The following is a 23780-nucleotide window of genomic DNA, read 5'->3' as shown; positions in this document are numbered from 1 at the left end:
AAAATATCATTTATGTAGTTGTGGGGAAACTTTGCTTAGGTTTTGTTTACTTATAAACGGTCTCAAAGCGTACACTTTGACGTCAACCCCCCCCCCCCCCCCCCTTTCATGTGGAACACCATTTTTTCAGATTTCCTAGCTGCGCTCTGATTGGCTGCACGGCACCACATGACTAACGGTCGCGGGAAGTACGTTAGCTCGCGCGTGACAAGAAACTAAACTCGTACCGATTACCGAGACGATATTTTTTTCTTCTTTTCCTTCATTTTTGAATTTTCTGGTGATTATTTGTGACCTGTTAAGCTACAATCGGGGATTCTGCGAGGTGAGCTGTGGCACATACCCGAGTCAAGCGGGTAGTTTTTCGGTGCATTTTTCGTCGACCACTTCAGCGTGGTGGGCTGGAGTTTTAAAAATAACAGAACAGCCTTTTTGGGGCTAGCGGACTCTGCTAAAACTTTTTTTTTTTTTAAATAACTTGGGAACTGGAATACCTTCTTTACTCAAGGTAGTTTTAACGTTGGTTGTTGTGGGAAAGTGATCGACCAAATTTTTACCAAGAGTAAAAACAACTCGGCTAGCATGTCGAGCTACAACAGCAATTGGCAGGACTCCCCCTCGCCCAAATCCCGTCCCATCCGCCTGAGACTCAATTTTACGGCGAGCGAAAGCGAGGATGACTCGGTGGAGGACATCAACGAGTCCGGCTTCAACGAATTGGACTCCCCGACAGCGATGCGAACCGGCGCCGTCGACATGTCGCGAGACGGCGGCGGTGATGGAAGCCCCGTTTCGAGGCAGTCGTTCGGGGACGAGATGTGGTCCGAAGAGGGCTTCGGCTCCCCATCGCAGTTGCTGTCGCCACGCTCGGAGCTCTTCGCCGCCTGCACGCCGACTCCAAAGAAGGCGTCCTGGTCGTGCCGCCGTGCCATCAGGGATGGATCGGGCTCGCCGATCCGCACATGCCCCGACACACCTCCTCACAAAACCCTGAGAAAACTGCGACTTTTTGACACTCCGCACACGCCAAAGGTGAGAATGAATCTCTCGTTAACGAGTTAAATGAAATTGAATACACTAAAATGTCATGTGGCAATTTTGTTGCTGACTAACGGCTAGGTTTAAGCATCAACGCTTTTCTTTTTTTTTTGCTGTGTCAGTTGGCAACCCAGTGACCCACTTAACGTGGGCGTTGTTGCATAACAGTCTGATGCACTGTAGTTCTACTGTTATGGCAAAAATAACTGCTGGTCATAGGCAAGAACTGTTTTTTCCCCCCTTTTTCCGCTCATTTTGCATTTTCACTCCAAACTGTTGCAGTATGCTTTTCTTAAATGCATATTTCCAACATTCTAATTGTGTAGATTGGAACAACCACTTGTTGTTTTTTGCACACTTTTTTTTTGCAATTCATGATATGCAATAAATTGCAGTAATTTTTTAAAATTATATTTATCCCAATATACATTTGTGTTCCAGAGTCTTCTATACTGTGTCGGGGGTTCCAACGGGAAGGGTTCCCTATTTAAGACTGGCGATTCCGGGGCAAAGCTGTCAAAGTCAAGCACAGACAACGACAGCGGCAGGAGACATCACACGCCTCTGGTCAATTTCAACCCATTCACCCCCGATTCCCTGCTCATCCAGTCGGCCACACAGCAAAGGAACAACAGAAAGAGGCCATACTGGAATGTGTATGTTACATTGCTCCTTAGTTCTCGCTTTCTCACTTGCACAGTTTTCCTAATATGAGCAAAGGTGTGCTTACTTGAAGCCGACAAACCTGACGGAGTGAATTTAAGATCTGTGTTTAAGCTAGATCTTGGCAAAGTCTAACCTTCCCAGCGAATGAGTAAAGTTGAATTGCTGAAGGCGCATGTCCAAATTCAAAAACTGTGTAATTTAGTGACTGAATGAACCGCAGTATAACGGCGGTTTGCTGTTACATATTCGAACACAAAAAGCAGGTAATTACACAGCAGGTCACTCACCTCCAACCTATGGCTGGGAACTAAGACCTCATGCTTGCTCGTGAACTCTTTCGTGTGCTTGCGAACAACCCCCCCAATCCACCATGCACTTTGCTGCCCCCCACACCGATAAATGAATGTACGGATTTTGTTGTAAATATTCTATCCATCACATGCAGAAGCAACTCTCTCTTTAATATAAAGTTGGAAGAAATACACTATTCTAGAATTAACTGAAGTTGTGTTTGCCACACAGCTCCAATGGTGAAGACATGGAAGCAAGTGATGTTGAGTATGAAGAGGAAATCCTGCCACCATCAAAGGTGATTTATGGTTTAATTTTTTTTTTATGTATATAAAAGTTGATTGATTTAATTGATTTCCTGTCTGTTATTGGGTTTAACGTGTTCCTCTTCCCCAGAGAGTCACCATGATGCAGAGCAACATGATGTCGCGCTACGCCTCCGAGTTCCTGGAACTGGAGAAGATTGGCTGCGGCCAGTTTGGCGCTGTGTACAAGTGCGTGAAGCGGTTGGACGGCTGCCTCTACGCCATTAAGCGCTCAAAGAAGCCCTTGGCTGGATCGGTGGACGAGTGAGTGTCGACTTTTGAAAGCGGGTCAATGTAATAATGGATGCTGAGCCTTCATTTAACAAATGTCAAAACTCATTACTTGCTGAATAATTTCTGAAAACTGTACTTCCCCCCCCCCAAGCGCAACCTGTTTGGTTGCTTACCAACCGGTCCTGCATGTTCGCAGCTTGTGCTAACACCTCTCTCCCCCCCGCAGACAAAACGCATTGCGAGAGGTGTACGCTCACGCCGTGCTAGGCCAGCACCGGCATGTGGTGCGCTACTACTCGGCGTGGGCCGAAGAAGGCCACATGCTAATCCAGAACGAGTACTGCAACGGCGGCACGCTGTCAGACGTGGTGGCCGACAATGCGGGGCGCCACGCCCACCTGTCCGAGTTGGAGCTCAAGGACCTGCTCCTCCAGGTGGCCCGCGGACTCAAGTACATCCACTTGATGTCGCTGGTGCACATGGACATCAAGCCCAGTGAGTTGGCTGAAGGCATTTTATGTTTTTACAGGAAATTGGTTTTAATTGCGATACTTATTTTTGTTTTTTCTTCAAGGTAACATCTTCATATCCCGTAAGGCTGTCAGCAGCTGTGACGAGGGTGACGATGAGGAGGGCCTCAACACCAATGTGGTCTACAAAATTGGTTTGTTTGTATTATTATTTTTTTTTATTGTTGATGCCCCAGTTGTTTTTATAATACTATTCATTAAATATTCTGAAATAGTCCAAAGAATTACCACAACAAACTGACGTGATGTGTATCTATAGTTCTGTATATTTTTGTTCTTAATTCTATTCGATCTTTGCAGGTGATCTTGGTCACGTGACACAGGCCATCAATCATCAAGTGGAGGAAGGTGACAGCAGATATTTGGCCAATGAAGTTCTTCAGGAGGTTTGTCATCAAAATATAGAAAAAAAAAAGTTATTGTCTCTCTTCAACAAAGTCTCAGTGGCTTCTTCTTGTCTTCCTCAGGACTGCAGCAACCTGGCCAAGGCTGACATCTTTGCCCTGGCGTTGACGGTGGTCAGCGCGGCGGGGGCCGAGGCTCTGCCCACAAACGGCGACGCCTGGCACGAGATCCGGCAGGGCAAACTGCCCGCTGTCCCCCAAGTGCTCTCGTCGGAGTTTCTCAGTCTCCTTACGGTGTGTGGATGGGATACGTAACCCCACCCTTGGCCTCCTTTCCTCAAAGATTGTGCAAGACAGCGCTGATGCCGGTGTTAACTTGTCCTGTTGTGGTGTTCCAGCTGATGATTGACCCCGACCCCACCCGACGCCCTTCTGCCACAGACCTAATTCGCCACCCGGTGCTGCTGACGACCATCAAGAGTAGCGCGGACCAGCTGAGAGTGGAAAATAACGCCCTTAAGTGCAAAAACGCTCTGTTGGAAAGGTGACTGGTTGCTTGACAAACTTAAAGCAATGTTGTTCTTTGCTTACAGGGCTTTCTCGGTTTTTGTTTGGTTCTGTTTGTAGGTCGGAATGTGTTATTTTTACAGCCACAAAGTAGTGTCATATAATAAGTCATAATTCCAGCAACATATTGGCATGAAAAAAATAAAAATCAGCAGACCACCGAGCAGTTCATTTTGCTTCTTTTAGAACATTGAAATCGTTTGTTAAAACACATATCAACAGCGGCCGAATAGTTTGTAGCAGAATGTTGACAATCTTTTTTTTTGTGTGTGTTTCAGGGAGCTGCAGAAGGCTCAGCTGGCCAGCAACAGCACCTCCAGGCTCATCGGAAAAATGAACCGATCTGTCAGCCTTAACATCTAAACTGTTTTTGTTGTATATACGTTTTAAATAAAAAAAGTTAAATATTTGTTCAATCAACGCTTTTCCATGTTGGAACTTGTACAAAGTTATTTAATAAAATCTTTCTATTCTACACCTTTATTATTTGTCACTCCATTTTGTCCACTTCAAAATTGATACCAGCCGTCAACAACAAACATAATTTGCGACAGTCAAGTCATTGTCGAAATGCAACATTTTAACTTTTTAGGTTCATTTTGAGTTCAAGGGCATTAAACAAGTTTGTGTGTCGTCAGCATTCTTATACAAGCTTATGACTGGCAGCTCTGCAATGGGCCTGCTAGTGGGCACCTGAACGCAACACAACTACTCAGAGGGTAACCCACTCACCCGCAACACAACTACTCAGAGGGTAACCCACCCACCCGGTAACCCTAACCCACCCACGGTCATGTGACCTGGAACGGTAGGGAGACCTTTGACCATGATATCTCCCTAATAAAGTGGCCTGTTATTAGGTACACTTGAAAATGGCGGTGTAATGGAGTGTCCGTGTGATTCCCTCGTTAGGTGCACCTGCGTGAAAGGTTTTAGCTCCTGTAGAACGTGAAAATGACCAAAATCTTTTCACGCAGGTGTTTTTAACGAGGGCAACTTGGAAACCATATTGGAACGCGGCCCCGAGGACTAGAGCTTGACACCTGTGACCTTTGACAATGGTATTTCCCTAATAAAGTGGCCTGTTATTAGGTACACTTGAAAATGGCGGTGTACCTAATGGAGTGTCCGTGATTCCCTCGTTAAGTGCACCTGCGTGAAAAGTTTTAGCTCCTGCAGAACGTGAAAGTGGCTAAAACCTTTCACGCAGGTGCGCTTAACGAGGGTAACTTAGAAACCATATTGGAACGCGGCCCCGAGGACTAGAGCTTGACACCTGTGACCTTTGACAATGGTATTTCCCTAATAAAGTGGCCTGTTATTAGGTACACTTGGAAATGGCGGTGTACCTAATGGAGTGTCCGTGATTCCCTCGTTAAGTGCACCTGCGTGAAAAGTTTTAGCTCCTGCAGAACGTGAAAGTGGCTAAAACTTTTCACGCAGGTGCGTTTAACGAGGGTAACTTAGAAACCATATTGGAACGCGGCCCCGAGGACTAGAGCTTGACACCTGTGACCTTTGACAATGGTATTTCCCTAATAAAGTGGCCTGTTATTAGGTACACTTGAAAATGGCGGTGTACCTAATGGAGTGTCCGTGATTCCCTCGTTAAGTGCACCTGCGTGAAAAGTTTTAGCTCCTGCAGAACGTGAAAGTGGCTAAAACTTTTCACGCAGGTGCGCTTAACGAGGGTAAGTTAGAAACCATATTGGAACGCGGCCCCGAGGACTAGAGCTTGACACCTGTGACCTTTGACAATGGTATTTCCCTAATAAAGTGGCCTGTTATTAGGTACACTTGGAAATGGCGGTGTACCTAATGGAGTGTCCGTGATTCCCTCGTTAAGTGCACCTGCGTGAAAAGTTTTAGCTCCTGCAGAACGTGAAAGTGGCTAAAACTTTTCACGCAGGTGCACTTAACGAGGGTAAGTTAGAAACCATATTGGAACGCGGCCCCGAGGACTAGAGCTTGACACCTGTGACCTTTGACAATGGTATTTCCCTAATAAAGTGGCCTGTTATTAGGTACACTTGAAAATGGCGGTGTACCTAATGGAGTGTCCGTGATTCCCTCGTTAAGTGCACCTGCGTGAAAAGTTTTAGCTCCTGCAGAACGTGAAAGTGGCTAAAACTTTTCACGCAGGTGCGCTTAACGAGGGTAACTTAGAAACCATATTGGAACGCGGCCCCGAGGACTAGAGCTTGACACCTGTGACCTTTGACAATGGTATTTCCCTAATAAAGTGGCCTGTTATTAGGTACACTTGAGAATGGCGGTGTACCTAATGGAGTGTCCGTGATTCCCTCGTTAAGTGCACCTGCGTGAAAAGTTTTAGCTCCTGCAGAACGTGAAAGTGGCTAAAACTTTTCACGCAGGTGCGCTTAACGAGGGTAAGTTAGAAACCATATTGGAACGCGGCCCCGAGGACTAGAGCTTGACACCTGTGACCTTTGACAATGGTATTTCCCTAATAAAGTGGCCTGTTATTAGGTACACTTGAAAATGGCAGTGTACCTAATGGAGTGTCCGTGATTCCCTCGTTAAGTGCACCTGCGTGAAAAGTTTTAGCTCCTGCAGAACGTGAAAGTGGCTAAAACTTTTCACGCAGGTGCGCTTAACGAGGGTAACTTAGAAACCATATTGGAACGCGGCCCCGAGGACTAGACCTTGTGGCTAAAACTTTTCACGCAGGTGCGCTTAACGAGGGTAACTTGGAAAACATATTGGAACGCGGCCCCTCGAGAACTGGAGGTCGACACCCCTGGTTTAAGTGAAAAGTGCCACACCCGCCCTCACCCCCACTTTCTGATTGGCTGGTTGATCTGTGACATCACTCGGACACTCCATTAGGTACACCGCCATTTTTAGGTGTACCTAATAACAGGCCATTTCATTAGGGAAAAATCATGGCTGAAGCTTAACTGAAAGTGAAAAGTGCCACACCCGCCCTCACCCCCACTTTCTGATTGGCTGTTTGATCTGTGACGTCACTTGGACACTCCATTAGGTACACCACCATTTTCAAGTGTACCTAATAACAGGCCACTTCATTAGGGAAAAATCATGGCCAAAACTGAACTGAAAGTGAAAGGTGCCACACCGCCCTCACCCCTACCTCCTGATTGGCTGGTTGATCTGTGACGTCACACGGACACCTAATAACTTTATGCATTTTTTTGTACGTCAAGAATGTGTATTTGACTACTTGCTCTTTATTTTGGGGGACACCAACACATATTACACAACGTAAAACACATTCATATTGTCATATAAAGCAGTTAACCAAATGTCAGATTTTTGTTTTCATGCCCAAAAAATAAAAACAAGGAACAAAACACCAGACAAGTTTTAACAGGTTTTAATGTTTTTTAAAATAATAATAATAATAAAAATAATAAAAGTAGATTTCAAACCAAATTTTAGTTTTCATGCCCAAAAAAATAAAAACAAGGAATAAAACACCAGAGAAGTTTTAACAGGTTTTAATGTTTATTAAAATAATAATAATAATAATAAAAGTACATTTATAACCAGCAATCGAATGTGAAATTGCAGTAGATATATGTATAACAATATTTAGGCGTATATATGCATACACGTTATTTTAAGTGTTATAAAATAAAGATTACCCAAAGAGAAGCATAATCTCCCCGTTTTTGCATAACGGCGCATCCCTTCATGCAATGAAGTGAGCCGTTAGCTTGGACAAAACGTGCATAAAAGAAATGGTGTTTCAGTGAGTCGTCCTTTCTTTCCTTGGCAAATCGTAAATCGACATTCTGTCTTACATAGTTCACGCCAGGAGGAAGACGCAACACGTTCACTGACTGATCCGTTGATGCACGGGAAGGAAGGCAGTTGACCCATTGACTCGTTCGCGAACGGGAAAGTCAACACTCACTGATCCGTTCTCGCGATGAACGGGAAATGCAATTCACTCGTTCGTAAACAGGAAGTGACGTCATTTTCTTCTTCGTTTTATTATACGGCGAGGTGGCACCAGCTCATTACCGACACCTACTGGTTGAAGTCATACAAGCTTCAAATTAGGGCTTCAAATTAGAGTTTTATTCTTAAGGTTGAGGCTAGCGTTTTGAAGTAGGGTTCAAAATAGGGTAAAAATATTTTTAAAAAATCGGAAGAATATAAATTAAGAAACCTGTAATCAAATTCAAGTCCTTTCAGTGAGTTTAACAATTTTTATTCCACATTTCTTATTTTCATGTAAAAACCACAAACACTTGTTCAGCACTCTTAAAATGTTCACTAGTTTATTATTAGCATGTATGCTGAAAGCATTACGAGTCAAAAATAACATATTTACATATTACTCTGAATTAGGAGTCACAAAAATATGCAGATGAACACTAGATTAGGTACAGACGCAATTAATTGAATGTTTATTAATCTGACATTTCCAAAATTTTGGTTGTCTATCATTTAGGAGGTGAGAAGCACATGTGAAAACATCCCACAATATTTTTGTATTCCTGCCGTGAGCTAACGCAGCACTGTTGTTGTTGTCGGCGTCTACTGCGCCTGTGTCACCTGGTTCTTCATTTCTTGCCATTTTTTCTCCCTCAGGCTCAGCTCGGCGTCTGAGAAGGCGGCCGGGCCCCAGTTTGTGATCATCTGATGACCTTTGGACCCTGAAAGAAAAAAGCTTTGTCTAAAACTCACGGCCTCTGGAATCGATGAGGTGATGAAATATAAATAAAATTGCAGTGAGCTAATACTGATATTACTGATAATACTACAGTATTCTCACCAAAGAATTACAACAGGTAGTTGTAATATTAAGCACACTCCAAATGAGAATCAAAGTGATAATCTAGTAATAAAATATGCAAATATTAGAATAAAAATACTTTTAAAAAATGCACTCACATTCAAATAAAATAGTATAAGAAGAATATGAATTACATAGACCACACACTAGACAAATATTAGAAACAAATGTTGAAAAATAGATTAAAAAAACAAGCACTCAAAAAATTATTAGGCATACACAAATGTAAGATGAAAAATACAGAAACAATAAAACAAAAAAGAAAATGAGATGAAACGTGAGCTTTTTGTAAAAGAAAATGGACAAAAACTACTCCAAATTAGCACAGAAATGCAAAATTTGTAAAGAAATAAATAACAAAATAATAAATGGAAAAAAAAAAGAGGAAATCTAGTAAAAGCTGTTAAAAAAAAAGTTACCAGGCTGAATGAGGCGAATGAAGCCCTCGTGTTCGGCTACTTTGTGTTTCCACGTCTTTGTGTTGTTGGTGGCATCCTCCAGCTTCTTCATCACTGTCTAACTCACACAAAAACATTCATGATGACAATGCTGATAATGAAGATGATAATCCATTCTTGGAGTACCTGGTACTGCTCTAGCGCCCCCTGCCTGTCCTGCTCCAGCTGCTGCAGCTGCATCATGGCATCCCTCAGGGCGTTGTCCTTGGCCAGCCGCTCCTTATGCAGCTCCTGCTTCTCAGCCTCCGTCTCCGAGATGGCTTGCTGCTGCTTCAGGTGGATCTCCTCCAGCTCCGCCCGCTTGGTCGCCTCCTCCTCCAGCAACCTGTGCCGACCACATAAGGGTCATCCATGCGAACTCAGAAGAAGTGTGCAACAAAGTTGTGTGGCCAGTGCACTGGCACCGATGAAATGAACATCTTAGATGCACAAGTGAATGACTCATATTAGAATCAATGTGTTTTTATGCCATGTTTGTCATTCTAATAGAGAGTAATTCATTAGGTATTATATCTAGGACTAGGTAAAGCTGCTCCTAGATGATGTTCTTCATGTGTGAAGTTTACTTTGAACACTCAGCGTCTGCTGTTGTGTCAAACTGCCGACTCACTCACTCCCTGGTCAGGAACGTTAACGTCAGCAGAAGGGAAGGAAGGTCAAAGAGGAACTTGTGTCTGATTGGGAGACTATTTAGTACATCAACATTCTTCCCAGAACACTAAACTGTTATTTACATGACTTCATTTGAATCTAAGTTACATTTCGGGACACAAAGATATTTGTGATTAAAATAGTGTAATGGATAAGTTGTGACTTGATCAAATAATTTATCATCTCTACGGGACAGATATGTAATATTTTTGCCAGCTGACCTGGCCTGCAGCTTGCGGACGGTTTCCTCATCCTGGCGGGCGCGCCGCTCGTCCTCCAAAGCGTCCTCCAACCGCCGGTACATGTCCTCCATCTCGCGGACCTTCTGCAGGTACTGCTCCAGCTCCGTGGACTTTTGGGCCACCTGCTCCTCCATCTGTTGCCTCACCTGGATCGATGTAGAGCGCACACAGGGGTGTACCTAATGTTGCGTTTGCGGAGCGTGACAGCGACGTGCGTACACGCACCATCTTCTCTCTCTCCAGGTCAACCCTGTAGCGGTCCTGGAGGTCAACCTGAGTCTGAAGCCGTCGTTGCTCTTCCTCTGCCGCTTTGGCTGCCGCTTCCTCCAGAGCCTAACATCAAAGCAAAGATGGACTGGATTTCTTTTCATGAATTTCATAAAATTATCAAAATGACCTGACATTAGGACCAAAGTATGACAAAAACCTTTTCTTGTTTTCCAAGCTTTATAATTCAATCTCATTTTTCATTTCTGAATTTATCATGGAATTGAATTGGTTCAAATCATTTCAATTTTCATTTCCTTTTTTGAGCGAGATAAATGACAATAAAAACATAAATCAATCCATTTCAAGTATATGTGTGAGCGAGAACGCGTAAGAGAAAAGTAAACAATGAACAATGGACGCAAACAAACAAATAAAGCACTCAATTTACGTCCGTGTGTGTGTGTGTGTGTGCTCGTGCACAAACTCTCCTTGTGCATTCATGCAGTCAGCAACTATGCTGAACAAAAGTGTGGCACCTCAATGCCAAATGTTTGTGCATTCAGCACCGAGATAAAGTGTGTCAGCCAGTGAGCACACCAGAGTGCGGACCCACTTGAACAACGGTGAAACCCAATCTGTTTCCTACGCGGCCCCTGCCCCCACTGTGAATAATGGAACAAGAATCTGTTCCAGGATTAGGGTTAGTCATAATATGGTTTGTCATAGTTCTCCTTTAGATGATCAAAAACGCTCAACGGGCAGTTTGGAGGCTCACGTCATGATGACAACTTTCTTTTGAGAGAGTTTCTATTGCTTACGCTAACGTGAGTCCCAATCACGGTCCAGTTTGGGGACCCAAACCGGAAAAGTGTGTTTGACTGAGCAGGTGACCGATCCTGCTTCATGCCGCATTCCTGCATGACAACGTAGATGAGGGAGGGGGGTGGGGGGGGGGGGGCTTCGCGGATGCAATTCGTATTCATGATGTGGCCAGCGAGTGCGCCGTTGTGACCTCGGAACAATAGAGCTGGTTGAAATAACAACGTGGCTGCTTTGCACCACGAGGAAGCTCGCCTATCTCGATTTATTCCAACCGCTTGTGCTTTATATGAACTACAAAAACTGGAGGATGTCTTCCTCCTCACCTTCCTCATGTCCTCCAGCTCATGCTGTTTGGCCTCGTTGGCCGTCTGCAACTCCTTCATCTTGGTCCGCAGCTCCTCCTGGTCGGCCTGCTGCTTGAGGCGCAGCTCGCGACGTTTGTGGCGCGACTCGCGGTGCGGCGCCTGACGGCCAGCTCGGAGCAGGTTCACGCACGTCTGGATGGCTGCGGAGAAGATCAAATTAACTTCACGTGTAGAGCTTATACGGCGACATTTTAACTTCCCCCCCCAGGTAGTATGTTCTGTTGTTTTGAAGCAAATATCATAAAGCTGACGAGTGCAACCACTTACCCTGAATCCACTCCTGCTTCTTCTTTTTGTCTGACGCGCTGATTTCAAAACTTTTCTGTGAGGATCTGATGAAGAAGAGACACTTCTTGCCCTCTTTGTCCGCCAAAGCCTAAAAAAAAAAGGAGTAGCACACTTCATTTCAGCATACCGCACCGGTTTTCATTGTCAAAACTTGTGATGGTATTTTATTTTTCATATCTCCACTCTTGTATGTGTTTAAAGAAAAGCTTATCCTTACCTCCACGCTGCAATGTTCATCCAACAAGATGTCCCCCTTCTTCTCAGTCAGGTCTTCACTCACGTAGTAGGAGATGGAGTAGGGCTTTAGCGTGAACCAGCGCTCCGTCCAGTTCTTCCTTTTGTGGCCTTTCTTCATCATGTAACCCTGCACCAAAACATAAAGAAATGCAATCGCTTAGATCGAACAAATAAAACCAATTCAAAAGTATAAAATTGTCCAATTCCGCCGCACGTTTGGAATGGTGCAAATGGGGACGGACCTGCTTCAGCACGTCCATGATGAGTTCTTGATAGAGCTCCTGGATGCCCATGGAGAGGGACTGTCTGTCTATGCCCTTGCTGAAGTGTCCCGAGCCTACCAGAGTGATGAGCTGCCACACGCTGATGCTCTGCTGCTGCTGCTGCTGCTGCGAGAGCATTTGGAGCTTATAGTCCTCAAAGCGCTCCTCCACCCAGCTGCCCCCCATCGCCTCAGTCAGCTTGCGCAGAAAGTACTCCATCTAGAAATACCGAAGTGAAATGAGATGATGTTCAAACACTCTCATTCCCCAAATAAAAAAAATCAGCACACACAAAAAAAAAAATTAATTAGTTAATTTGAATTAACACAAAGTGTACTTTGACAAACGTGCTAAGCCTAAATTTTCCAGCATTTGTAACACAAGAGGAAGTTCCCAACTTCCTGTTCTTGAACAAATATCAGCGACTCGTCGAGCAATCTAGGGTCAAAATGAATTCACGAGCGCAACCATCACTGAAACACGGGAAGTTCTCACCTCCTCCGTGACGATGACCGGCGGGTAGCTGTCCTCTGACAGGAAGTTGAAAATGCACCAGATTTTGAAGGCATCTTCATTGGAGATGAGGAGCTGACTCTGGTCCAGGTTTTTCCTGGAGCACAAAGTCCAGCACATCCTGTCGAAGTCCTGCCGGTCAAAGTTGTCCGTCACCTGCCGCACGCAATTGAAAAGTTATCAATAGTGTCCCATAATAGTCCATTTGTGCAGGTTGGGGAAACCGAAACAAAATATACTGTATCAAGTTTTTACCTGTGTTTTCAAATTTGAATTGTAAAATTTGATCCAACACAAAAAAATGATTCAAATAAATAACACAACAGTCACCACCCATTTACTTTGGGCTGACGGTTTCTATCTTTCTCCCGTGGCACAATTTAGAGAAGTAGCTGTGACAACAACAGCAAAAATAAATCATGCTGAACTTCCAGAGAAAATGTGAGGAACACGGAGGGGAACACAAGCGTCGCCATGGAGACGGCTGGCAGGCCGAGTGTGCATTCATGCGGCTACAAAATGAGTGGGCCGGAAGTGAAGCGGCTCGTAGACGTTATTCTAACTTTAGTTTTCTTGTCCTCACGTGTAATCTAAGACTTACTATACAGTACACAGAAAGACAGGATGTGATGCAACCACTATTGTGTTGTGTGGGGCTTGTGTGGAAACTTGTGCCACTCCACCCAAAAAAGCCCAGGATGGTGCCTCCCTTGAAGATTAGTGAGCACGCTAGACAAAAAAAATTCAAAATGCTCTACTGGACGCTTTTGGTCAAAGCTGTGCTGGAAAATGTCGAACTTCCGTGGAGACTCATATTATGATGTCGCCTGGAAAAAGGGCATTTCCACCTTTTCCCATTCATTGTCTTTTTACTGGTCCTCTTGTTACTGATGTGTATAAATGGAGGCCATATTTGATTCAAAATTCCATTAATGCGGACAATGTGTACATTGCCAGACAGCAGGTTGGATCAGTGGGACACACACAAATGTACAAAAGATGACTGGTTTCTTTGTGTACCGGGTTAGGGTTTCCTCACTACATTGATGGCGTCACTTAATCTGCGCACGTATGGGTTGACGATGATGACACTCTTTTTGCATTTCCCGACAGCACCAAAAGTCGCTCGCAGCGAGGTCACTCAAAATCAATAGAACCTGTGTAAGTCCCAGGAATGAATAAATGTCAGTGTTAATGTCAGGACAAGCTCCAGTGACATCATCAACAGGGGACAAACCAGGAGGGCAATGAATGCAACCACATTATCTCAGTTCATTATTTCTACTTCCACATTCAATGTTTTTTTTTCTGTTGAGTTGTGCAGGTCAAAGGTCAGACTCAAAAGGTTCAGGAATTTTTGCTCTTGCTCTTCTCTTTATGATAAAAAATGGCATTTAAAAAGAATTTGAATAGCCATGGTGGTTGAGTAGATGTGCTGACCTTGTCCAGGATGAATTTGTTGAGGTAAGGCATGTAACCCTGGTTGGAGACGGGGCCCTCGTCATCATCTTTGAAATGTTCCTCCAGAGCCACGGGGTCATGAGGAATCCTCATCACTGTACATAAGTTATGTGACAACACCTACAAAAAAAAAAAGATCAAAAAACAACGTGATCATTTTTTAAATGTCCAGATTTTTTTGTACTAACTTGACCAAGAAGTGTATTTTATAATAGTTTGAAGTTAAAAAGATGACTGTCTTGATTGAATTAGTTTTAAAATCAATACTCCCCCCCCCCCCCCCCCCCCCAATTTAGTTTGATTAAGCTCATGTAGCTTAAAATGTTTCATGACTTTCTTTTAATGCACTGATTACATTTGCGAGGATATTTGGTACCAAAACGGCTTTTAGAAACGTTACAAATCGTCGTTTTACATTACTCGCAGCAAACCTTTGGCACGACTGTCAGTCGTCCATCCGCCAGATTACAAGCAACAAATATTCACTTTTATCGTTTACACACCGAGCAATAACCAACTTTTTTTTGGAGAGCCGATAAGGAGGTGTTTTTTTAATTTAACAGCAAGTTCCGCAAAAAGTCGTATTCTTGTTGTTTCTTTGTCGCTTTTTGAGTTTTACCTTGAGTTGAGATTTGGACACTTTTCCACTCTTGTCCACGTCCAGGGACGTGAAGGCGTGCCAGATGGACTTCAACAATTCGTCCCGCAGAGACATCACCGTGGTCGGCTTTTTAATTAACACTACTTGGACTCGCAGTCTCCGTGACCTCCTTCTTGCTTGCAGTCAGAATGATGATATGTTCAATAGTGTTGGCTCGTAAGTGAACAATTCGTTCAAATGAACGAATCTTCTCAGTGAACGAGAGTGAACGAATCACTTCCTAAAGTGATTCGTTCTTTTTTCAGTTCATATGACTTCAACCAGTAGGTGTCGGTAATGCGCAGTGAAGCTGGTGCCACCTCGCCGAAAAACAAAACAAAGAAGAAATTGACGTCACTTCCCGTTTACGAACGAGTCGTTGAACGATTCGTTTGAACGAATCTTTTGAGTGAACTGATTCTAAGAATTCAGTTCACCTAAAAGAACTGGAATGCACATCACTAAACTATATGCCTTCGTCTTGTTTCCTTGAATCAGCAGCATGTCTGAACAGCAGGGGGCAGCACAGACACCAGAGAATAACCCAAATGGTCAACAAGGTGAACTCTGAGTCAGGGAAAACTACAATATCTGACATCAATTATTTGAAACATGATTGTGGAAATGACAATGCCAAATTCCAAAAGGTTTGCTTCATGTTGCGTGACGGCTGCGTTTGCCGAGCATCTGGACCGACACTGAGTCAGACGTAAAAACTTTTAGGTTTGGTTATCGTCAAGTTTGGAGAATTTGCAAGATTACGAGAAAACCAAAAACAGGCCAGGATTTCACATTGTCCAAGTAGAAAACGAAGACAGACAATGAAGACAGGGTGTCCCAAAGTCACTATCCACTTCCTTTTTGTTTAAAGGTATCATTTGGCCAAATTCCTCGAGCAGGTGTTTATGCACAACCAGCCAAAGTCAACCAGGACACTTTTCTCTATGAAACTAACTAGAGTGAACAACCGCACATTTGTGGTTTGCATTAGGGAATGACTTCAATTGATTTAAAATTAAATGAAAATTATAGGTGAACAACACTTTCAAAACATTAAGTTCTTGAAGACTACTAAATGCAAACGTATTCTTCTAAAAAGTTAAATACAACTGAACTGTTATTGTTCACGTGTGATGAAGGTTTACTGTATAATAAATGCATTTACATTCAACATCTGCTGGCTAAAAAAAAATTATGAGAGAGTCATATGTTTACACTTTGGAGGCATCCAGATTGTGATCTCAGTGGATTACAATGACACAACGCTCATGGTTGGGTGACACGTTGATCAAGTCGCTGGCCCATTTACACTCAGAAAAATCCCCTTCCTCAGCAACTGGGCTCTATTTGTAGGAATTTTGAATGTTGTCTTATCATTCAAAACGATTGATTGTGAGACCAGGGCCGTACAGAGGACAGTGGGAAAAGGGCGGTGGCCCCTGGCATCCAACTGGGGGGGGGTCATCTAACCCAACCCACCCCACTCCTTGTGGCACTAATAGATGAACGCAAATATCTAGGGGAAGTGGGGCGTAGAGTTTGAGTAAAGTCTGTTCATTGTATATGTTTAAAAAAAAAACTAAATGTATAAAAGTAAAAGTAGAACCTAAAACTAATTTACAAAATCAAATTATAGCAAAGCCTTTTCAAAAATAAAAATAAACTGATTTTAAAAAAACTAACACTAACGCCAACACAAAATAAAAACTAATCATAATTTAAAAAAAAAACTATTATAAAGCAAATCAAAGTAATTACTGCCTGAACGGGAACAACAATAGTTCTCCTTAGGTTCTGTCCGAATTATTCCTGATGGTAAAAAGTACTTTTAAATATTAGGAAAATAAATCCTCGATTTGTAAACGTCTGTCCGTAAAATCCCCTTCCTCGGCCCCGCTTCGCTCTCGCTATCGTGCTAGCGCACCGCCACAGCCCAAACAAAGCGCAACAACAATGTGGCGTCCAGATGCGCTCGGCACACCAGTTTTTTGTGCAAGACGACGGAGCATCATTAACGCTTAACGCCGCGCCACATGTGTGCTGTCAAAGGCCCCCCTGCGTCCCCCTCCCCATCACCCCCAGCGGCGCCTGCATCCCATCACGCCTCGGGCGTTTCAAACATCCTCGCATCGGAGGTTACGAGCGTTGCGGCTCGCGTGCCGCATTCCAGGCTGGTGATGCAAAGCAGAAATGCGCTAAACTCTTGCAGGGGTGCGCATACGTTGGGAAATAATAGGGTTCAAAAGTGGGGTGAAAGGGTCTAACTAACCCCCTTGAGCCTCTGAGGAATTTCAAACGTGAACATTTGGAATTCTACGTATGTCAGACAATTCATGTACCTCTGGGGTGCCGTGTTGAAGGCAAGCATCTGGTGAAGAAGAGGCAAAAAGATGATCACTGTATCTTCACCGTCTACGAGGATGATTCAAAACACCTCGCAGGATCTCAAACAGATGTTGAGGGAAAAAAATGTCGACAAAAATATAAGTCAGCACAGTGATAAGTCAGCGGTACACAACATCAAAACAGAAAACACATTAAGGATTTTGAGTGCCCTTTATGGTCTGAAAAATACGGTACATTAAGGAATCTTGTGAATAATCATGCTCATCTTCCCAAATAAAAATCAGGTCGTAAAAATATACATAAAGTATTGGAAATCTAAATTTAAGACCTAAAATTTTCCTCCCCCAAAAATTATGACAGATAATTCTAAATAAAGATCTACACATTCCAATATAATTTTTTTTTTTAAATTTCATGAAATTAATTTCAGTTTCCTGATTGTAAAATGACCACAAGACACTATAAATGAAATAAGGCTGGTATCGGTACCAATATTGATACCCGGTACCTCACCATTCCTATTTTATTGTATATCGTTTTCTCATTTAATTTGACAATTTTTCATTTATTGGTTCACTTTTTAAGCTCAAATGTCCAAATTCTTGTTTAGCAAATTTAAATTCATAATGGCTGCTCTCAGTCATCCACACAGTCAAGCGGATAAATGCAAAGTAGGACACCAAGTCAAAGATGCGCCTTGACAGATAAATAAGCAATGGACATGTTTGTCTTCGTGGCGTTGCTTTCTTCACGCGGAATGTATTTTACGTGACAGCAAACGTCTCGTCCTGCTCTTTCCTCCCCCGTGAAGACAAAAGAATGTGAGGCAAGCCGCAAATATGAAACACAAGTGTGAGACGGCAGGGGGCCGAGGGAGGGGGGAGCGTCTTCCAACCCCCATGGATCGAAACTGTACTCTCGCCAGCTCATCGAATCGTTCCATCAAGACTTTGGCCTGCATTGTTTATCCTCTCCAATAATAGCTGAACAAAGGAGGATTGGAAGAACCCGTCCATCATCCAGGAGAAACTACGGTGACCATCAATTGCCCCGGAGATACTTTTAAGGAGGAAGACCAGTCTGGATGTTTTCCACAGCACAAAACAAGTTCAGGCCATCAGTTTGTTCTCGATGTGGGTTCCCTCTGGCACTCAGCTAAAGACTGTAAACTGACTAATTTGAAACAAATTTTGCCATCTTTAAATATGGCTCCCGATAGGCAGGTGCAAACTGGCGTTGTCATTGCGTAAGCACAACTGTGGTGAGGAAGAGTCGAAATGAGAAGCGATGGCATGAATTGATCTTTTCCAACTATTTTGAAACGCCAGAAACAAAACCATCAATATTCAGACGGCATTACCGTCAAGTGAGATCAAGACGAGGGAGGATAAATTCTTCCCGCTCTTTCCATCTGACACTTTGTCCAAAAAAGTGGTGAAAGGCACGCTAACGAGGACAATGTGATTCCAACGCTATGAAGATAAAACCAGCTGAGCCAAGGGTCTCGTGGCAGGGTCACATATCAGAGCTTGTAAATCAAAATGGAAAAATAAAAGAACCTTGTTGGTTGTTTTTAATAACAAAATTCCGCAAAGTCACGTCAAGCAAAAGTGGCGTGCATTCTTAGCGCTGTAGCGCTGCTAACTTTAGTCAACGAGCTATTTTTGGAGCCACAAGGGGCCATGGAGGGGGGGGTAGGAGGGTTCCATCTGCTGCTAGGGATGTGGAATCTAAGTCAATAAAACATCTTGAAATATGAGCTATGTTCACTTAAAAACAACTGTGACCAATATATCACAAAAATGACAGTCAACATAGTTTCGTGTTTTGTTGGCGAATGGAGGGGAATCTGTTTTTTTTTTATTATCTCTGCATGTGTCATACGCAGTGTGGAAAATCAACAATCGCAGGACAAAAGGTGAGGTTGTTGGTTTGCATTTACTATGAGTCTTAGTCACAAGACAAATTCATCCAATTCAAATCAAAATGGCGCACTTGGTTGGATATTTGAGAGGATTTCTTCGAAAAGGTTTTTGTGGGTCTATTCATTAAAGACAAGCATCCCAAATTACATGACGCTTTGTGAAGCAGTCTTTTTTTTCACCTAAATTCTGGGGAACGCGTCTTCAAAGATCCTTTTCGGAGATTTTTTTGGATGGTCTAGTCATGATGCGTACAAAATTTCATGTTGCCAAGACTGAAATCCTCTCAAATCAAAATGGCGAGTCATCAAATCTCACTGCAAACAATCACAAATGGCAAAATCTTTTGCCACTTGCAGTTGGTCATCTGTCTTTAAATTTTCAAGCATCATACAAATTCTTTGTGAAGCAGTCTTTTTTTCACCTAAATTCTGGGGAACGCGTCTTCAAAGATCCTTTTCGGAGATTTTTTTGGATGGTTTAGTCATGATGCGTACAAAATTTCATGTTGCCAAGACTGGAATTCTCTCAAATCAAAATGGCGAGTCATCAAATTTCACTGCAAAATCTTTTGCCACTTGCAGTTGGTCATCTGTCTTTAAATTTTCAAGCATCATACAAATTCTCTACGAGCAACCTCATCATTGAAAGACACCAAGAAATGGTCGAAATGTCCAATTCCAACCAAAACTAGATTTTTTTTTTTTCCGGTTTTACGCTTCTGAACATTATGTGAAACTGTTTTCAGGAGGTGATGGCTTGGTGGAAATAATGATAGACTGGAGCATCACAAACAGACACTTTGTCTTTTGACTTTTGGCAGCCGTGCTACTGCTGCTCTTCTGCGTTTGATTATGCTCATGAAAAAAAAAGGCCAAATGGCACAACCGGCGTCAGACCGTTCTTAAATAAATCACACTTGATAACGTCTCGACAATGCGATGAAAGACTTGGGCTTTGCTAACCGGCCTCATCACATTTGGAGTAACATTCCTCTCCGGATCGCGGCTACCGTTAGCTCCGAGTGACTCATTAGGAACAAAATGTACGTTTCTAATCGGAAAACAAAAACGACCGATAAAAAAAGGATGCTAATTAGCTCACAGATTCAATAAAACAAATTCTCCAACAGTCTTGTCATCAAGCGCTTCCTTTTAAATGAAATATGCTAAAAACATGCTCGACAAAGTAGCTAATGTTGACGTCTTCCCTGAGTGAACTTGCTTGGAATCCATACGCTCGTTACTCATTCCTCCATCCTTGGAACAACTTATAATTGTAAACTATGCGACACATGTGACATCCTGACACAATGCGATTGATGCGCTTTTCGCATAGCGGACGCTAATTCAAACCTTGCAATCTGGGGGGAATAATAAAAGACAGACGGCGACTATAAATAGAAGCGCGGGGTCTAAGAATATCCCGTCAAGAGGGAGGCAACCAGCGGTTCCCAATTCACGTTGTGTTCTACTGACCCTCCGGCGTGGAAACAGATCCCAGATTTGCTCCGATAGAGAAGATTGAGATTTTTTTTTCCCTCCAATTAATCTGTATGTACAACTTGTTGAATATTTGTAGGTAAAGTCCCCCCCAAGCCACTAATTGAAGGTGACCTCCAAGCCCCCCCAAAGGAAGGCCTGGTGGGTGCCATAAATTATACTAGGAACATCAGTCACTGTATGTACACTCACGGGACGCTTTATTAGGTACACTTGCTCAATCACAAGCAGCGGGGTTCCGGCCCACAAACACATTTACATGCATGCCTTTGTGGAAAATAATGACCACATGACATTATTTGACTTATAAGCTTATGGAGGCATAAATATACAAAATAAAGAGCTTGACCACATACGCCTGCGCTATTTGGTTAAATTTGATGTTTTTTGTTATTTATCTTAACTTGTTTGTGTTTTAAAGCACAGTAAGGTCATTCTCATTATTGCAATTGGTTTTAGCGAAGGCTTCACTAATGTACCAAAGTACGTAAAAAGAAACATAAGCAGCAATTGGCTTAAAGGCTATTGGCGCCGATTAAAATTATTGTAAGATGACTGTGAGTCAAATGTTTTGAATAGCTGAGAGTGTGTCATAAAAGAGTTTTCCTATTCCAAAAATAGAAAAAAGAAAGAAAACATTTGAGTGGGGGCCCGGCAAGCACATTGGCTTGATTAACATGGAATAGAAATAAAAGCAGTTCCTGCAATGATATGAGGTGACGACGTCGTCGGCCACAAAAGGCTTTTTAAAATTATTTTTCTTAAATATGATTAATAAATGTTGTTGATCTGGACTTGGACGAGGCGCACGCTTGCTGTGTTTTGGAATGAAGACACGAGACGGCCGCACGAAAACGCTGTTCCACATTATTAGGATCATTCATCACGTGGGACTTGATCGATTTCATGTTTACATCAACAAACTTAACATGTTTTGAGGCAATGCAATGTATTCAGCTTGGATTTTACTACTTAGTTACCAGCAGAGGGCGCACTAATTTTAGGCCCAATTAGGTTGCTGCCTAAATGTGTTGTCATAGCAAAAGAAAAGAGGAAATTAACAGGAAATCAGCAAGTGCGGTGCTCATTATGAAACTGTTTGCGATATTTCCTCTTGGAAATGAGATTTAGCTGCCGGGGGAACAGGAACACATTCTTCTTATTTTTATGTTGACCGTTTACACGTCAACGTGAGCAGGTGGGCGTGAGCTGCGGGCAACAGCAGCAACTTGGCAATTGTTTTCCTTTTGAATTTTTTTTGGGCAGAAAATGGATGGATGGAAGACATCGAGACTTAAGTGATAGTTGCCCTGACATTATCATGTAATCCGTTCACACGCATCGAGATGACAAGGTCGATGGGGCGTGTGGTTGCCATAGCAACACAGGCAATTTAAAGGCATTTAAATTCCATGAGGCCACTTTAGGTGAGCGAAGACATGCGACAACACGTATTCGTCTTAATGACCCGTGACACTTTGAAAGCGCTTTTAACCACACTTACTTCGACTTCCTGTGTAAATTCCGCAACTTCCTGTCCGGGACTTCTCAATCCATGTTGGAGGCCTGGCAAGATTGACAGGACAGTCGGTCGGAGTCACTCTGGGGACTGAAAGAAAAAACGTTATTAACTTACTATACAATAAATCGAATATTGTTATTTGTAATTCAGATGAATGTATTGCTTGTTTGAAAAAATAATGCTAATGTTAAATCTGGAAAAAAATTGTACGTTTTTTTTTTTTTTCCATTCGTTAGCTAAAGTCGAAAGCCATGGTCGATATTTCAAATTAGAGTTTCAAATCACGGAAAGGCTTCAAAACATTGTTGGGATTTCAAATGATCCTTTAAAGTCAGGGTGAACGTTTCAAAGTCGGATTTCATGATACCAAGTCAGAGTTATGATTTCAAATTTGACTTTCAAGACAGATTAAGGTTTTGAAGAAAGGCCCGCGCGCAATCTTGACGGACGCTTCTGCTCTCCGTGTGGGGTTGATGTTTTGACATCAAGTGTCCCACAGCCCCTCCCACTCCCACTCTGGCATTCAGGTACCCCCCCTTCCCATCATTCCCTTCCTTGCTGCCTCTATAAAAACTCGCATGTCCTCAGTGTAAACGTCAGACCTCCACACAGAGTAAAGACGACGACACCAACATCTTCTCATCACCTCGACAACTCACTTGGAAATTACAGGTAAGAAATTGATTTCTTATTTGCTATCACGCACATCCTCACCTTTCTCCAGTCACCTGGGGTAGTGAAAAAAAAAAAGTAGAATGACACAAATTATGATTTTAGAATACCAAATTACTAATTATATTTATTCACGCAAAGACATTGATGATTTTTCACAATAGTTATGAAACTGATAGATATTATATGAAGCTCTTTATCTCCATTCATTTGTCCCAGTCTTGACCTTTTCAATTCCTCATTGGCGACTCCCGATGTGTTCAAATAAACTTTGCAAAGTGACTTTGCAAATTCTTGTGATATAGAGAGTCTCAAATTTTGAAATGATTTCGAAATGAATTATGTGACTATGTACAGGGCTTGATGATAATTGATTTGACTTCAAGAGCACCATCGGACAATGAGAGGAAAATCAAAGTGGAAAATGAAATCCACTAGACTAAAATTAATACAACTAATAGTAAAGAGTAATAAATCAGTTAGTCATTTTTTCCTTAGCTTGGGGACAAATGAAACGTTTGATTGTGACGTTTCATCCAATAAAGCTGCAGTTTTATTTTTGCAAAAGTGTATTACATTAAATACGATTTGTACGTATTTTCCCTTGCATGGTAAATAAAGTCCATTATAAAATTATCTTGGGGAAAATGCACCTTGAAAGATTACAAGTTTTAATCCTGGCAAAATATAGCTTTGCTCTATTTGTGTTGTTGTTGTTTTTTAATTAAAAAAAAAAGAAAGAATGTCTTTACGAAACATTTTGATTTGGGAGAAAAAAAAAAAAGGGCAACTTCTCAGTTCTTATGAGCACACGCAGTTTTTCCTTAATGGAATTGATCCTAACGGAACAAACCAAAAGTCGAATTTCTGCCTGGACTTTCAGAATCTTTGCGCCATCAGGC

The 23780-nt window shown here is 42.6% G+C and overlaps 2 protein-coding genes across 4 annotated transcripts; one reads left to right on the top strand and one right to left on the bottom strand.

Moving 5' to 3' along the window:
• Positions 1–176: 176 nt before the first annotated feature.
• Positions 177–4458, top strand: wee1 (WEE1 G2 checkpoint kinase). Its single transcript, XM_037254760.1, has 10 exons — positions 177–1032; positions 1480–1694; positions 2227–2293; positions 2392–2564; positions 2761–3029; positions 3109–3198; positions 3365–3450; positions 3532–3702; positions 3807–3952; positions 4254–4458. The coding sequence occupies exons 1-10, from the start codon at positions 583–585 to the stop codon at positions 4336–4338; spliced, it is 1752 nt and encodes a 583-aa protein (XP_037110655.1). The 5' UTR covers positions 177–582; the 3' UTR covers positions 4339–4458.
• A 3702-nt stretch (positions 4459–8160) lies between these two features.
• Positions 8161–22204, bottom strand: swap70b (switching B cell complex subunit SWAP70b). 3 transcript variants are annotated; one of them, XM_037254089.1, is made up of 13 exons: positions 22189–22204; positions 17254–17358; positions 14254–14394; positions 12796–12969; positions 12280–12519; positions 12018–12164; positions 11780–11888; positions 11471–11652; positions 10341–10448; positions 10095–10261; positions 9349–9547; positions 9184–9280; positions 8161–8624 (listed from the first exon to the last, which is right to left on the bottom strand). In XM_037254089.1, exons 3-13 carry the CDS (start codon positions 14365–14367, stop codon positions 8506–8508), a joined length of 1656 nt encoding a protein of 551 aa, XP_037109984.1. In that variant the 5' UTR covers positions 14368–14394; positions 17254–17358; positions 22189–22204; the 3' UTR covers positions 8161–8505. The 3 variants fall into 3 exon arrangements, with proteins under 3 accessions (XP_037109984.1, XP_037109983.1, XP_037109982.1); XM_037254088.1 differs by lacking the exon at positions 22189–22204 and having other exon boundaries at positions 17254–19122; XM_037254087.1 differs by lacking the exons at positions 17254–17358; positions 22189–22204 and adding an exon at positions 14894–15188.
• Between the last annotated feature and the right edge of the window lie 1576 nt (positions 22205–23780).

The sequence above is a fragment of the Syngnathus acus genome, chromosome 6 (genome assembly GCF_901709675.1).
Source record: "Syngnathus acus chromosome 6, fSynAcu1.2, whole genome shotgun sequence".
Classification (NCBI taxonomy): Eukaryota; Metazoa; Chordata; class Actinopteri; order Syngnathiformes; family Syngnathidae; genus Syngnathus; species Syngnathus acus.
The sequence above is the reverse complement of the archived record's forward strand: the minus strand, read 5'-3'. Positions and strand labels throughout refer to the sequence as shown.